This window comes from Rhinolophus hipposideros, assembly GCF_964194185.1.
Source record: "Rhinolophus hipposideros genome assembly, chromosome: 14".
Classification (NCBI taxonomy): domain Eukaryota; kingdom Metazoa; phylum Chordata; class Mammalia; order Chiroptera; family Rhinolophidae; genus Rhinolophus; species Rhinolophus hipposideros.
This window is the reverse complement of record NC_138060.1, coordinates 23592783-23608462: the sequence shown is the minus strand read 5'-3', so window position 1 is coordinate 23608462 and position 15680 is coordinate 23592783. Positions and strand designations below refer to the sequence as shown.

Below are 15680 nucleotides of genomic sequence, written 5' to 3'. Positions count from 1 at the left end.
GGAATGCTGAATTGTGCTGAGTGTGTTCCTTAAGTTAGTGTTGCTTAAAGTGTAAACCAACTGAGTTGGAATCACCTGGGAGTCTTGTAAAAAGGATACACAATCCAGGGCTCCACCTCAGACATTCTTAATCAGGCTATCTGGGGACAGAGCCTGGGAATTTGTATATTGGCAGACCCCCTGGTGATTCCTGTTGACTGACGAAGAAACAAGGCCCAGGGCCAGCACCAGTGAATTCATTAGGAAGCCTGGGACAGACACAGTGACCATCTTGGGAGGCCACCATTTGGTGGGAGAAAAACCAGCGATGGCCGCCAGGGGACGGAGGTATAGTCGCAGGGACGAGGCAAGTAGGGGCTGATGCTTGTCAGGAGCTTGTGCAAGAGCTGAGCAGAAGCTGCTTCTTCTGAGACAAAGAAGTCATCGGAGCAGACTGGCTGAAGGGCAGAGATTCCTGGCCAGTAGGTCTGATGTTTAACCAGAAAGTTCACCTGATACTGGTTTAACAGTTTAGTGTTAACTGGTGCCTTGTAAGCGGTACATTTTCTGCCACAACCACCCCAATCTGTGGATCCCACATAATACTTGATCCTCCATATTCCAGACCATTTTGTCTGCCCCTCCATCGCAGCCTTTGGTCCTCTGCATTTAAGTACTTGATTATGAATTTCTCTCCCACCCACCACGGGGAGCTCCTTAAGGGCAGGAATTACCTGATTTACCTGAGGCTGGGTACAGAATAAGCACTGCCTGAACTGTTGAATGAACGTGTGATGAACTTTCTGGCTACTTAGACAACAGATCTACTTGCTAGAAACCTCTGTCTCTGAACCAGCCTGATCTGATTGTTACCATAGGCAGAAAGAACAGGGTTGCGGGGAGAGACAGGGGAGGAAAGGAATGAGGAATGAGGTCATCCCTACCAGACTGACCAGAACTGGATTCCAGTGGCCAAGAGCAGATCCAGGACGCTGTCTTGCCCCTCAAGATGAACTTTAGTTATTATAATGGATTATAATATTAATAGCATGGCAGCCAAGAAGAATCTGCACCCTCTGTGTTGCCATGACTGTTCCGACAAGGGCCAAATAAAGACAAAAAAATCCCTCCTCCTGAGAGGAAGGAGTGGTCAGCAAAGACCCGTCTGGGAACACCTATTACACCACCCCAAAGTCTTGAATATTCTGTGCCCTCATTACAAAAACAATAAATGCCCAAGCCCCAGTTCTCCCCAGCCTGCCCACTCCCACCCCTCGGGGACTGCACTGTCCAATCTTCTTTCTTTGAATAAATTCACCACTTGCTCAGCTTGTTTGGCAGCGTAACCAAGAACCTGTTCTCCGCATGATCATTTCTTTTGTCTCAGAGGAGGCAGCATCTGCTCCATTTTGGAGTCCAGAGGTGGTAGTTTTGATAGAAGTATTATGTGCAGGGCAGGAAATCTATATCCAGAGTGTCTGTTTCAGAACAAAGTGCTACCCTTCCATGGTCGAAGTGGTTCAAGGTAATCAACCCGCCATCAGGTAGCTGGCCAACCACCTCAGGGAGTGGTGCCATAGAGGGACTCAGTGTTGGTCTTTGGCAGACTGGGCACTCAGCAGTGGCCAGACCAGCCTGCGTAAGTGGAAACCCAGGCTATGATCCCTTGCGTAACCTCCATTACTGCCGCTTTGACCCCCTGGGCATGGCAGAAGTGGCTGTAGAAAGAGCCTGACTGGTAGCCACAGAATGGATCATGCCATCAATTTGGTTATTTAAGTTCTCTGCTCAAGTCACCCTTTGGTGAGCATTAACATGGGGTACAAATATCTTTACATTCTTTGCCTATTCAGAGAAATCTATAATATATCTCTTCCCCAGACCTCACTGTTACCAATTTTCTAGTGGTGTTCCTGACCTTCCAAGGAAACCATTTTTCCACAGCTCATGAACTGGTGTAGACTCTTACCCGTGACCCTCTCTTATTCCAGGCAAAACGCACAGCCAGGTGCATTGTTCAAAGTTCTGTCCACTAGGAGGATTTCCCTTCTCCTGTTTTTCAGGACTGTTTCAAAAAGGGACTGTAGTGCTGCAGCATCCATTTTTGGACTCTGAACCCAGTTTGAACTGAATCTGAGGCCGTAAATTGTTACATTCCACCACTGCCCATGTTTTTTTAATCATTAAGCTTCTGCTTTAATATTCTTCAGAGAGGCCAAACCCAATTGATGGAAGTTCTATTCACTAGACAAATCTTTGCTTTGGTTCGCCCCCCCCACCTCCCCCATTCTGGACCAGCTCTGAGCATGCGTGCTCATTGGATAGGTGACCTGAGATTCAGTTCTGCTGCCTCCTATGACAGCCCTTTAACACTCGAAGGCATTTGTTGAGTTCTCCTTCTAGGCATTTCCCTCACATCATATTAAACTGCAGCCATACAATGTGATTTCTAGACACCCTTCTAGAGCCATACACCACCCTAAAATGTTTCCCACAGCCATGACATACCCTCAAGGCTCAGAGACCAAGGTATGAGGTTACATAGACTTTCTTTCCAAGAACAAATAAGATTCTCAGACAGCAATAAATACCTATAGTCACCTCCTGGACAGCTGCCTTCATTCAACAAATGTGTTTTGTGCATATTTACCATATGCAGGACATGAAGAGTGCCAATGATGGATCGTATCCATGGAACAATGAGGACCAGTTCAGGAAGAAGAGCTGTAAGAAACCCACGTTTTGAATCAACAGCCGTGATGCAGAATGGAGGTAAAGTGCCTGGCACACAGTTGGGGCCTCCCTTTCCCCAGCCCAAACTCCTTAGATACTAGTGGGAGGTGGAAACCAGTATTAACTTCATATTGGCCTGGGTCCTAGAACGGGTGATGCTAGTTCCTGCTGACACCATGAGTCCTGTGAGGTGATGGGTACATTGTTTGCCGAATCACTCAAGCACGAAGGCCCATTCTTGCCTTGATGCCTAAGCAGGATTAGAAAGGTCTAGTAGTTGGCTTGTTTGTCTTCCATGTATCTTACGACATATTTACTAATCCACTACCATGTCATCTAACTAGTGTGTAGCAAGGGACTGTCACTCCTTTTGATCTACATTCCTTAGTTCCTAAGCTACAACTCATGATGGTCTGTATTTTTGTAGCCTCAAGATTTCTGGTCCCTTTCATATTCAACTCTATTGAACATCCTGTTCCTTCTCTTTGCCGTTTAAATAATTTCCTATGATTTTTTCCTTTCAAATGCTGAGGAGCGTTTTAGGTAAGTATATACTGCTGCTTAAAAAGTCCTCAAGATGTAATAATGGTATATTGTTGTTGTTAAAACACAAGTAGTTGATCTATTTATTTATCAATCATCTATCTATCTACCGATATATCTATCTATCATCTATCATCATTTCTCATCATGTTTAGGCTCAAATATTCACACACACAGACATATAGACACAGACATAGACACACACATGCGAGTATATTATGTTTCGGGCAAACTATATACAAAGCCAAGCACACACATCCTGTTCCCATGGAGACAATTTTACAAGGGCTTAATATCATTGCTTAATGTACGTATAAAGGTATCAAACGACTATATTCATTCCTCAGGATCTTGGTCTTTCTCATGTATTTACAGTAATGAAACTTACATAACTCTCTTCCTTGAAAAAAACAACAACAACTCTCAAGTTTAAGAAATTCAGTGCTCCTACTAACCATAACAACCTATTTATGGGTGTTGAGTTGTCTGACTGTATTTAAGAAGTGTTTGTCAGCTATTGCTGCTGTTTTCATGATTGTCACCAGCATTCTGTCGGGAGTGGGCAGAGAATGATGTGGGGGGAGCAGTAGCGAGGGACTGAAGGCACTTTGTGGCACACCTTGGAGCCGTCTCTGTGTGGTGTGGCCATGCTTCCCCAGGGGATGCCATCCCTGGTGTTCATGTAGGACTGTCATGGCGCCCCCCACAGGCCTTGCTGGGCTGGGCGAGCCAGGGCACCAGGTAGTTGCTTTGTCCTGTGGAGGAGCAAGGCTGTCCTGGCCAGATGTGAGGGGTCATCACCAAGGCTACAGTTAGGGGGCTGCCCGCGCACAAGCTTCTACCACCAGGTGACTCAGGTTCAGGGTGTTCATTGTTTAGACTCCTCCAGAGGAGAGGGTTGATATTCCAAGGGCTGGGGTTGAAGAAGTACTGAGCCTCGATGCGAAAGGCTTGGAAAGAGACCTTGAAAAACCTGTGGAGGTTTCACAGGGGGCTAGGCTGGTGTGGTGACAGCCGTGGCCCACGTAGCCGGGGTTTTTAGCGGCTCTGCTTATGATGTGTTGTGTGGCCTCGTTTCTTCTCCAGCAAGAGCCTGACAAGTAGAAAGTCAGGTGAGTAGGAGTTGCAAGAACCCCTGTAGATCAGGTCCAGAGCAGTGGCTCTAATGGAAAAAGTGTTCCCCCCCCACCATGTTTCCCTTTGTTGAATTCAAATCGGGTAACAATGGGCTGCCATTCAGGGAGGGGCCGAGGGTGGTCCTTGAGATCCCAGCGGCTTGAGCTCACTGGAAAGGCAGAAACCTCCTCGGCTGGACCTCTGGACCATGGACAGGGATCTGAGTGATGAGGACAGTAAGTACCGCAGGGAGGGTGTGGGGCAGCCACCTGTGTGGCCTGTGGCCGGCACTGAGCCGAAGCCTTCCCTCTGCCCTCAGCGCTGTCTCGGGTTCTGCATGTGTGCTGCTGGGAACATCCTTGCCTTCCTTCCTTCCTTCTTTCCTTTCCATGCAAAGCCCATTTGCAGCCTGCAGGCTGTTTCCATTATGTGCCTCTGGGCATCAGAGGAGGATGGTACAAACCCAAGAGGAGAACTTTTCTCCCTAAGCCTGGTAACACAGTCGAAGGCACATATTCTTTAGCCTTCCTTTCTCTAGTTGACAGCCTCTCCCCCTCCAACCCCAGAGTCAAATGTAAGTGTGGTTGTCAGGATTCTTATTTTCACAGTTGGGTTCTGTTCTTAGAGGAGGTTAGTTTTAAAGAAATGTCATGAAAGGTCTTTACTCCTGGTCTCCCTCTAGCAAAGAACGCGCTTGTTCATTACCGCTCCTGAAACAGCCCGGGTGACCCCATCCTATCATTACTGGGACACGAATACAATGGAATCTAAGGATTATATAATGACATGAAGAAGGAAATAGTATTTTAGGAAGAAGTGTGCTATGCTTTAAAAAAGGATATTTTTGATCCTGAATTTGGAATGGGCAATGTGATAGAGTATCAGATTGGGAATTGGGAGCCTAGGGTTCAAGTCCTGGCTCTGCTGTGAATTGGCTGTATGATCTTGGATAAGTCACTTAACCTCTCTGAGCCCCATTTGCCCCATCTATGAAAGGAGATTGGGTCAGGACTTCTTAATTTGACGACCTTGAAGAAGGGGTGGGTAAAATGTTGTATGAATGTGCTTGTTTTTTGAGGTGTGGCAACACAGATTTCCTTTGAATCCCAGGAGGCCCGCGACACTAGTACATTTTCAGTTACTGAACTTGGCGACTTTGAAGGTCCTTTGAGGGTTCAACATTCTTTATTGTCTTTAATGTTGTTGTCTCGAAGCTTTAAGCTTCAGAGCCGAAGTGGGATATAAAATAAACCCATGCTAATCTTAGAGCTCAATTTAAATTCTGTTGGAATCCTTATTCATATTGAAGTAGGAAACTGCATGGAGATATGTTAGCATGTGTTTGAGAAGAACTTTATCTGATAGATTGGAAATTATGTATCCATAGTCTTAATAAGCTTCTCCTAACATTCAAATGCAATATTTCCTCTTCAAAACACTGCTCATTAGAAGTCTTTCAGTTTATGTTTGGAGTTTCTCTTAGTAGACACTGGCTAGGTCAGATCTCAATTCAAATCCAAGCTGTGCCTCCTAATTGCTGGGTGACGTTAAGTCACTTAAGCTCTCTTGTCACCTTGCAGAATTAGTAAAGGATTAATTGCATGTAAAGTGCCTAAAACATCACTCAGTCCAGAGTAGGCGTGGAATAAATGTTGACTCTAGAAAAAATTACCAGATTTTGTTCCCAGAGTTTAAAAATTAAACTCTATTAATAGAAAATATTATTACCTGTGATGTTTCTGTTTTGGCATCATCCTTTTAGTAAGCAAGGTGAGAGTATGGTGAACTCTAGTTCCATTAATATTCTAAAAACCCCGATTCTGTCGTAGGCTCACCCTACATACTGATTTCTAACACAGTCAAACCTCAGGTCAACCCTTAGGGTCTACTGTAAGGTATGGGATCCTCCAGAAAAGTTTTCTGAAACTAAGTTGATGAACTCTGGAACTAGGTAAAATTTTCTCCAGGTTTCAGACGAATTGCTGTGGGACTTGTATACCTTCAGTATCCCTTCTTAGGTGAGAGATGGCTATCCACTTTTCTCGGTGAGTTACCCTTCCCAGTCACTGTGTTGTCCCACAGTTTTTGAGTCGATAATGTGGACAGCTTCAGAGAGAGAATATCTTCCTCCAATGAAAACACTTTGGCACCAAAGCTGGAATGGATAGGGACATTGTGGGACGTGACCCACACAGGGAAGTCACCTTCAAGGCCGTTTCACACCACTGCTGCCCAGTGCTGGGATTCTTCTGGCAGCATCACCGACTGGAGACAGCGTCGGCGAATCCTGGCTCAAATGCCTTCGGTGGTGGGCTGGTCCCCCTTCCACAGCTGACACTGTCAAAAGTTCTTTTCTGCATTCAGCTGATATCTCTTTCTCTGAAGCTTCCACTCTTCAGTTTTGATTCTACCCCCAAGGCTACTCAGAATGTGTCTGTTCCCTGTTTAAAATAAGAACCCCTCAGAGTCTGTTCTCTAGCTTGACCATGCCCTGTTTCTTCAATGGTCCCAGCTATAGTGTGTTTTTAATCACTCTTCTCTTAGAGGGAGATGTTCTAGCACAGAGCTGAAGAGGAAAATTCCCCTTCCTTATTCCAAACACCATAGCTTTTGTAACACAACTTCTTTTGTTACAGACTGAGACCCCTGCCAGAAATGGTGAGCAAGAGCCTCTTCAAATAAGATGGGATGTAACTAGCGCCCCTGGTAATTTTAGGAGGAGGCGGCTCTGCTCCAGGACCGTAGAACCTAGGTGGCACCTCCCTACTCCTGGGCACTGGTCCCTAGGCAGGTGGGGGCAGTGATCCGAGGCCGCCAAATTGTCACCGTTAATGATTCAGTGCTGAAGAGATGGGACTCTCCCCTTGGCATCTGAACCAGCTCTGCTCCCCAGAGGCTTATCCATGAAACTGTCCCCCCACCCCAGCTCTGAGTTGGCGATCTGAGAGTGGTTCTGAAGCTGTCCCTGTAATTCAGCTTAGAGAAGTTCCCAAGAACTCTCCTGAATTTGCTTCCAGAGCTCTCTCTCATCCATTGTGCCATTCGCTCCTCTCAGTGACATACTCCCTGAGCCCTAATTTAGGAAAAGAATATCAAGCTCTAAAAAGTTAAGTGAGTTTTCCCTAAGACTACACAGCAGGCTGGCTGTGCTGTGCTCATGGCTGGGGGAACATGGATGAATGAAACATCTACCTGCCTTCAAGGTGTTCAAAATCTAGTGGGGGAGGCAGACCCCACACTGGTACTTTACACATAATCATTCTTACTATAAAGCCATTCGTCAAAAGCAGTGCTAGAGAGTGGAATGGAGTACTGGGAGCACAGAAATGGGGAACCACATGCAGGCTGACTTTGCAGAAGGTGAGGTTTGGGCTGAGACAGGCTGAACTGGGCGATAGGGGGTCCTTGGGCAAGAACAGCTAGAGCCAGGGCTGGGAGAAGTGCCACTGTGGGTGTGAGGATAAGTGCAAACCTCAGTCAGGAAGTAACCAGTCGCCTCTGGAAAGGAGAGGCGCCTGGCAGAAAGCCCAGCCCCCGTGTGGCCCTGTCTTGGCACGATGGCTCTTTCTACAGAGCGTGAGTTCCACATCCCAGCTCATTGACGATGTGTGGTACTATTTGCTACATTCTCTCTTGGCACGCCAGAGGGGGCCTACATAACTCCAGGGAACACTTCTTCCAGGTCTTCTTCCCCGCATTTCTCTCAATGGTGGTCTCACTCCCGTGGTGGGCATTATATTGCTCCCCCAATTACTTTCTCAGTGGCCCGTACCTCAAAGCTTCCACACTTCTCTTTCACACCTTAAGCAGGTTTATCTCTCTCTGTCTCCCCGTTTCTGCTCTGTTCTTTATTCTCACCACCTCACTCCCCAGTTAGCTGTCTTCCCCAATCTCAACCTTCCCTGACGACACGGGAAGGCTTTTGTCCCATCACGTGAGCAGACGCTCGTCTGCTCCCTGTCCCACAGGTGATATAGGGCCTTATCTGCCAAGTTCAGGAGCTTTGGCGTTAGCTGTGGGTAGTAATGAGCCAATGCAGTGTTTGAGACGAGATGACCCTGTCAGGCTTTCTAGTCTTGCTAGAACGGCCTTTGCATAGTGTAGGCAGTTATTTGTTTGTTCTTCTTGGCAAAACAGGACTTCTTCCTTTTCTTTATCTTATAATCACCTGAATCGCCTTCTCTTTCCCTTTTATTTTAAATGGTGGTAAAATGCACATCACGTAACATGTGTCATCTTAACTATTTTTAATGGACGGTTCAGTGGCATGAAGTACATTCACATTGTTGTGCAACCATCACCACCACTCACCTTCTCATCTTCTCATCTTCCCAAACTGAAACTCTGTCCCCATTAAACACCCACTCCCCGTTCTCCCTTCCCGCAGCCCCTGGAAAACACCATTCTACTTTCTGTCTCTCTGACTTTGACCGTCTGAATCTCTCTTGTACTATCTTAAGGATAATTCAAACCCCAAGGCATTTATGTGCACCAACTATATGCAAGAAGGCAGGGGGTGGGGTTTCCTGTCTAAAAGGGGCTATTATACCTGTTGAAGGAGATAAGATTTTTTAAAAAATGGCCGTGGGGAGGCACTTGAGCCGAGAAATGGCATGATTTCAGTGTTTTTCAGATGATTAGTCTGGAATCAGGGGCAGAAGATGTGGGCTCTGTTTATCCTCTGAAATAAAAGGAATGGCATTTTAAAAGAGAAAGTTAAGAGGTTATCCATTAATTATGCCTTTCTCTAGGAGAAAAATTCCTTTCTGTACAAAGAAAAATAGCTGGTGGCTGGTGAGCAGAAACACTACCTTGGTACCACTTTGTAAAGCTTTCTCAGCAACCACCTAATGCCATTTGCATGGAGCGGTAGGATGTTCAGCTAAGCGAAAAGGTCACTGGGCTTGGAGTTAGGGCCTGAGTTCTAAGTATTATTTCCATCTCTGCTGTGAATGTCTGAGCTCCTTGCCTCCAATCAGACCTCCAGCCTCAACTTGTTCTTCTGCAAAACGGGGAAAACCATGGTTGTCATGAAGTGCAAAAGAGATCCATCCCTTTGTGAGCCACAGGACACAATGCATGTGTTAGGGTGGGGTGGCCAGCTGGACAACCACCCTGGAACTCAGCCCCAACGCCATGGAAACAGTGACGCTCTTGGGGGCCCCTTTCGGGGTGCCGCACGCTGGGCATCACACAATGCCCCCGTGACATCCGCGTTCCTGTTGCACAGGAAATGACGCATCCGCCTGGAGGTCAGCCTGGAGTCCTTTATTTTTGTCCATAACATAATGGTAAGATTAATTTAGCTCTGACGAATGGCGACTGCCCCGGGAGGTTAGGGTGGCTCCTGTTTGATGGATGGGGCTCTACGTTTCCCACCTCTCATTCTTCCCCTCTTCCTGCCCCTTTGTTTGGTATCCAGCAGGACATAGCAAGCATATGGCATTTCCCTGTCTTCTCGTGGAGGACAGTGTTGATGCCCTAGCTGACCCAAGGCTTCTAGGTGGGTGGGAGCCGTCCCTGGGGAGAGGGCTCTGATGGCCTTGCCCTTCTTTCTGTGCTTGACATTTTGCTTTTGTCTCCTGGCTTAAAGGAGCACAAAAAGAAAGGAAGACCTTCCCTATAAGGTCCATGTCATCGACCGAACATTTATTAAATGCCAGGCTTGGGGCTAAGAGCTCTGTACACATTGTCTCATTACATGGGCACTAGTATCACCCACTCTGTTTCACAACTGGAGGAGTTGAGTTCTGCAAAGATGTGTGGCTGGCACAGTGTCATGTACCACATGACTCAGCTCCAGTGGATCAGAACCCAGGTTCCTAAGCACTGAGCCTCAGAATTCCGAGTCCAGTCACCCTGGCTACAGGCTAACACTGACCTTCCTCTTTAATTCTGATTACTGGGCTCACAGGAACTGCAATGTTCACAGGAACAGGCAAAAGCCCTGGTCCCAGAAAGGTTCAAACTGTAGCCGCCACCTTTCTGACCTCCCTCAAACCCATCCACACAGGTGAGTGTCTAGGTCGGGGTGGACGAAAAATAGCTCAAGGGACAAATCTAACCCACAGCCTGTTTTTGCAAAATTTTATTGGAACAAAGCCGCACTTTTTCAATTGCATATTGTCTGCGGCTGCTTTGAGGCCACAAAGCCGAGTTGACTAATTGAGACAGACCACTTGGTCCACCAAGTCTACACTATTTACTACCTGACTATTTATATAAAATGTTTGCTGGTCCCTGGGTCACTGGTGGCTAAAATAGCTGAGAATGGTAATAAACTCATTAGAAACAAAACAATATTGAGAACCAAGGTATGAATCCCAGGTGATCGTAATGGGGACATCGGTCCCCATGGACAGGCCTCAGTTTGAAGCTTTGGGACAATGTCACTTTGTATCACACCTGTGTCTGTTCTGGCTCTCTTACCTGTTTCCGGGCAGAATCATTTGCTCACAAGGATGAATTTTCCTGCTAAGACAGGTACTCTGTCTACATCTGCAAACATTCTTCTATTTCAGCTTTCTTTGTAAGTTTCCTGCAAGGAGAAAGAAGCTTCGAGATGCATCTGTGTTTCTTATTGTCAGAGGACAAGGATATTTCTAATTTGTGGGGAGTGGTGGAACAGGGAGGGTTTGTCCCCCTACACTCCACTGTTTTTGGCCACAAGTTTCAGGATTTCAGGCTTTTTCACCTTATGCCATTTTCACTTCCAGACAAACCAAGCTGCTCCAATTTAGAAAAAGATCTGGTTACTCTTCTAACCTCTGTTTTTATTAAAGTTGAAAGGACAGGACATATTATTTTTATTTTTGTGGAGGTCAAGAGCTATAGGCTTTAAAAAGCTGTCCAAAAAATGAAGAAAAAGAGAGAGCAAAAGAAAGAAAGAAACAAAGAAAGAGAAAGAAAAAGAAAAAGAGAAAGAAAGAAAAAAGGAAATAAGAAAAATAAAAGAGGGATCTGGGGGATGTAGTAGACCAACTGGGAGTTTGACCTGAGTGTGCTTCACTGATTTAATGCAGAGAGAACCACCTTCCACTGACCGTTTATCACTTTACCCTTTAAAGCCAACTTCCTGTGATTAAATTGGCAGCTAGAAAGACAGCTGGGGGATTCTTGTCCCTCAGCATGGGGGCTTCAGGGAACAGGTTTGAAGGGTGGGCCAGAGGGCTGGAACTGGAACAAGGACACTCTGTCATGCTCTAACTGCACTGCTGTGCACCGTACGACTCCTGGAGTAACCTCTCTGAGCCTCAGATGCCTCCTGTCAGGTGGAGTTAGAAGGCCTGCATTCCATACCTCCAGGTGTGGGGGTGAGGTGAAGCAACAGGTGTGGGGAGGTGATTCATGAGTCGTCCTGAGTTTCCGGGGGCTAGTTCTTACATCATGCTTTCCTGCGTGGAGTCTCAGGGCCATGCATATCTAAGTTATAGCCTGACAGATCAAGAAAAGATCGTAAAAGCAGCTTTATAGTGAGTGATTCTTCCATAGGGTTTGCCTCATGAAAAATGCTTGGAAAGAACACAGGGTTTGGAGACCGATGGAGCAGTCCAGCTCCCGCACTCACTGGCTACGTGATCTTCGGCGAGTCACCCCCTTTCTGAGTACCAGTCTTCTCACTGGTAGAATGGGGTAGTATTAATCTGTCAGTTTGAGTCATCCAGGAAGCAGACACCAAAATGGCATTAGATGTGCCAGAGGTCCCTTGGAGACACCTGTGAAGGGAAAAGGGAAGAGGGAGCAGATGGAAGCAGGGACGGTCTCCAGACCCTAGTGCAGGTCAGACTTCTGAGAGCAGGGCAGGAAGGAGTGTGAGCAGAAGGAGCCTCAGACCATGGTGTGTCTGAGAAAAAGTCTTACCCAGGTCGGTGGGGAGTCCCAGAGCAAAGACTGCCCAATACAGGAAGCATGACAAACAGCCCCATATGACAGTGTCTTGAAAACGATAGCTGAGCCATGGTTTCGTTTTTTTGGTGGGGGATCAGGAATTTGGGCAGTGCTTAGCTGGGTGCTTTTTCTGTTCCATGTGCAATCCATTAGGGTCTGTCTTAGTTTGGGTTGCTGTGAAAAAGCACCGTAGACGGGGTGGCTTAAACAACACACATTTATTCCTCACAGTTTTGGAGGCTAGAAAGTCCAAGATCAAGGTGCTGGCAGATCTAGTGTCTGCTGAGGACCCACTTCTGTAGGCAGCTGCCTTCTCTTCTGTGTTCACGTGGCAGAGAGAGAGAGAGAGAGAGAGAGAGAGAGAGAGAGAGCACTGTAGCCTCTTTTTCTAAGGACACTGATCCGATCATGGGGCAGAGGCCTTCATAACCCCATCTAGCCCTAATCACCTCCCAAAGGCCTCCCTCATAATACCATTCCATTGGGGGTTAGGGTGTCAACATATAAATTTGGGGGGATACAACCATGCAGTTCATAATGGGTCCCTCAGCGGTCTCAGCAAGCAGCTGGTCTGGCCAGGAGGGTCCAAGGTGGCTTTATTCCTATGCCTGGTGGCTTGGGTGGGGGTGGAGGGCGGCAGGAAAGCGGGGCTCCACTGGGCCCTCTCCATGTAGTCTTAGGGCATCTCCATGTGGTCTCGTCAGCCTGCTTTCTTACATGGCAGCTCAGGACTCAAGAGGGAGCAATCCCAGAGGCCAGAAGTAGACGCTGCAGTCTCTTCATTGCTTCCATTATGTGCCTTGGTTGAGGTCGTCTCAAACCTGCCCAGATTCAAGGGAGGAGACATAAACTCATCTTTCTTTCTCTCTTTTTTATTATTAGTTTCAGGTGTGCAAAACAATGTAATAGACATCTCACCGCTCGCAAAGTGATAACCCCTCTCCCCCAATCTATTGCCCCTCTGGCATCATATATAGCTGTTACATTTCCATTGACTCTATTCCCTATGCTGTACTCCACATCCTGTGACTATATATATATATATTAAATTATAGTTGACATACAATATTATTGAGCTTCAGCTTTAGGTGCACAGTGCAGTGATCAGGCATCTACATCATCCCTGAGGAGGTCTCCCTAATGGGACAAGTGCCCATCGGATACCCTACAAAATCTTTACAACATTATTGATTATATTCCCCAAACTGTCTTTCATTTCTGCATGGCATTATTATAGTTACCAATTTATGCTGTCTAATCCCTTCTCCTTTTCCCTTATCCCCATCCCCGTCCCATCTAGCAACCATCCGTCTTTTCTCTATATCTCTGAGACTATTTCTGTTTACTTTGCTCATTTATTCAGTTCTTTAGATTCCACATATAAGTGAGATCATATGGTATTTGTTTTTCTCCGTCTGACTTATTTCACTTAGCATAATGTTCTCTAGGTCCATCCATATCATTGCAAATGATAACATTTCATTCTTCTTTATAGCCGAGTAATACTCTATTATATAAATGTACCACAGTTTTTTAATCCAGTCGTCTACCGATGGGCATTTCAGTTGTTTCCCAGTCTTGGCTATTGTGAATAGTGCTGCAATAAACATAGGGGTGCGTATAGTTTTTCGGATTAGCGTTTCGGATTTCTTTGGATAGATAGGAGTGGAATTGCTGGGTCGTAAGGTAGTTCCGTTTCCAGTTTTTTGAGATACCTCCATACTGATTTCCACAGTGGCTGCACCAATCTGCAATCCCACCAGCAGTGCACGGGGGTTCCCTTTTCTCTACAGCCTCACCTGCACTTGTTTAAATCATCTTTCAATGAGAGAGAGGAGCAATGAAGAAGTGTGACCACCTATAATTCAGCATGTATCTTCTGGAGTCGTGGAATATGACAATGTTTACAAAGCAGCTGCCATGGTGACTGGCACAGAGTAGGTGGCCATCAAACTGGAGCTGCCATTCTTAATGTTTTTCCCATCATTATTATTACTGCTGCTACTCTCACACCCCCACCTCATTTCTGCCTGCTCTGCAGACTGTTTTTTGTCCAGAGGGTGCCAGAGTGAGATGGCTTAAATTGTGAGGCTTTTATAATGCACCTGCCCTTATTTGTTAGCTTCCTGTGAAGTTGCCATCAAGACCCCACCCTCCCCGAGGCTTAGGACTAGGTATGTCTTTCCGCAGGTGTGGTGGACCTCAGCTTCGAGGCCGAGAGTCCTCTGGCACCCCCAGTTGAGCTCCTGGAGAGGCTGCCCAGCTATGACTGCCTTTTTCAAGGTGTTGGTAAGTCTGTGGGGTCTTGGATGCTGCGTCCTCTTCTTGGGGCTTCTGCTATTTGAGGGGACAATCTCTGGAACAGGTCAGTACCGGACTAGCTCCCTTTCGTCTGGAGGCCCGAGGAAGCCTCTTGTCAGCTTTGGGAAGGAACGGGAGGACATGGCATCAGCCGTGTGTCCACGAACATTCCATGACCATGTCCATTAGAGACCGGAATGATGCTGGTCTGAGAACCAGTTTCTTCATCTGTTCTTTCTCACATTCATCCAGTCTTTCCTTCTTTCACCCCACAAGTATCTGTTCCTTTGAGCTAGCCCAACTCTTCCCCTCTTTTCCAGGACGGCAGATATTCTTCCCACCTTTGGAGGCCCCGGGGAGACCCGAGGAACCCAGGTGCTGGTCCTCGTTCCTGGAACACAGGTGAGCTGCAGGTGTGCTCGGTGACCCTCAGAGAGCCATCCCACAAATCACGTGTGGTGAGTCTCATTGTCACCACTGCCCCTGATAGCACCCTCCTGAGGGCTCTCAGGGGCCACGATCTCAACCCTGACAGCACATCAGGAGCTAGACCTCCTAGATCAGATTCTCCAGGGATAGAGCCTGGGAATCTGGGAATCTGTATTTTACGCAGCTTTTCAGGCTATTTGGCTCCCAAGCCAGAGTTGAAAACCATAGTGGGGTTTGCAGGTTGCAAACTACCGCCCACTGCCTGTTTTTGTAAATTGAGTTCCATCGGAACACAGCTGCTCTCTTCTGTTTACCTGCTGCCTGTGGCTGCTTTCCCACTACGACAGCAGAGGTGAGTGATTGAGACAGAGATGAGATGGCCTGCAAAACCTAAACTTTTTATTTTCTGGCTCTTTACAGAAAAAGCTTATTGCTCCTTGGAAAGGCCCACACTGGCCTTGTTTTGAGAGAGCGGGGGCAGAGTTCCAGCTTTGCTGCCAGCTTTGTGCAGACAGAAGGTGGAGGCTGGAGCACTCCCCTTCTCTCTGGCCGCCCATCTTCCGTGCCCAGTGCAGGCCTGCTTCTTTCTAGTCCACACGCTTCCTGCAGGCACACAGGACCCTCTGGGCAGGGTGGGCTGCTGGAGACACAAGTGTGAATGAAATGAGCTAACCATTTGGAGCTGGGCTACT

The 15680-nt window shown here is 47.0% G+C and overlaps 1 protein-coding gene across 1 annotated transcript in view; it reads left to right on the top strand.

Moving 5' to 3' along the window:
* Positions 1-307: 307 nt before the first annotated feature.
* Positions 308-15680, top strand: part of SSUH2 (ssu-2 homolog) — a gene marked incomplete at its 5' end in the record, with an annotated part of 31329 nt that continues 15956 nt past the window's right edge. The window contains 3 exons of the mRNA XM_081072197.1: positions 308-350; positions 14449-14555; positions 14888-14961. Coding sequence (XP_080928323.1) covers positions 308-350; positions 14449-14555; positions 14888-14961 — 224 coding nt within the window. The remainder of the gene's footprint in view (positions 351-14448; positions 14556-14887; positions 14962-15680) is intronic.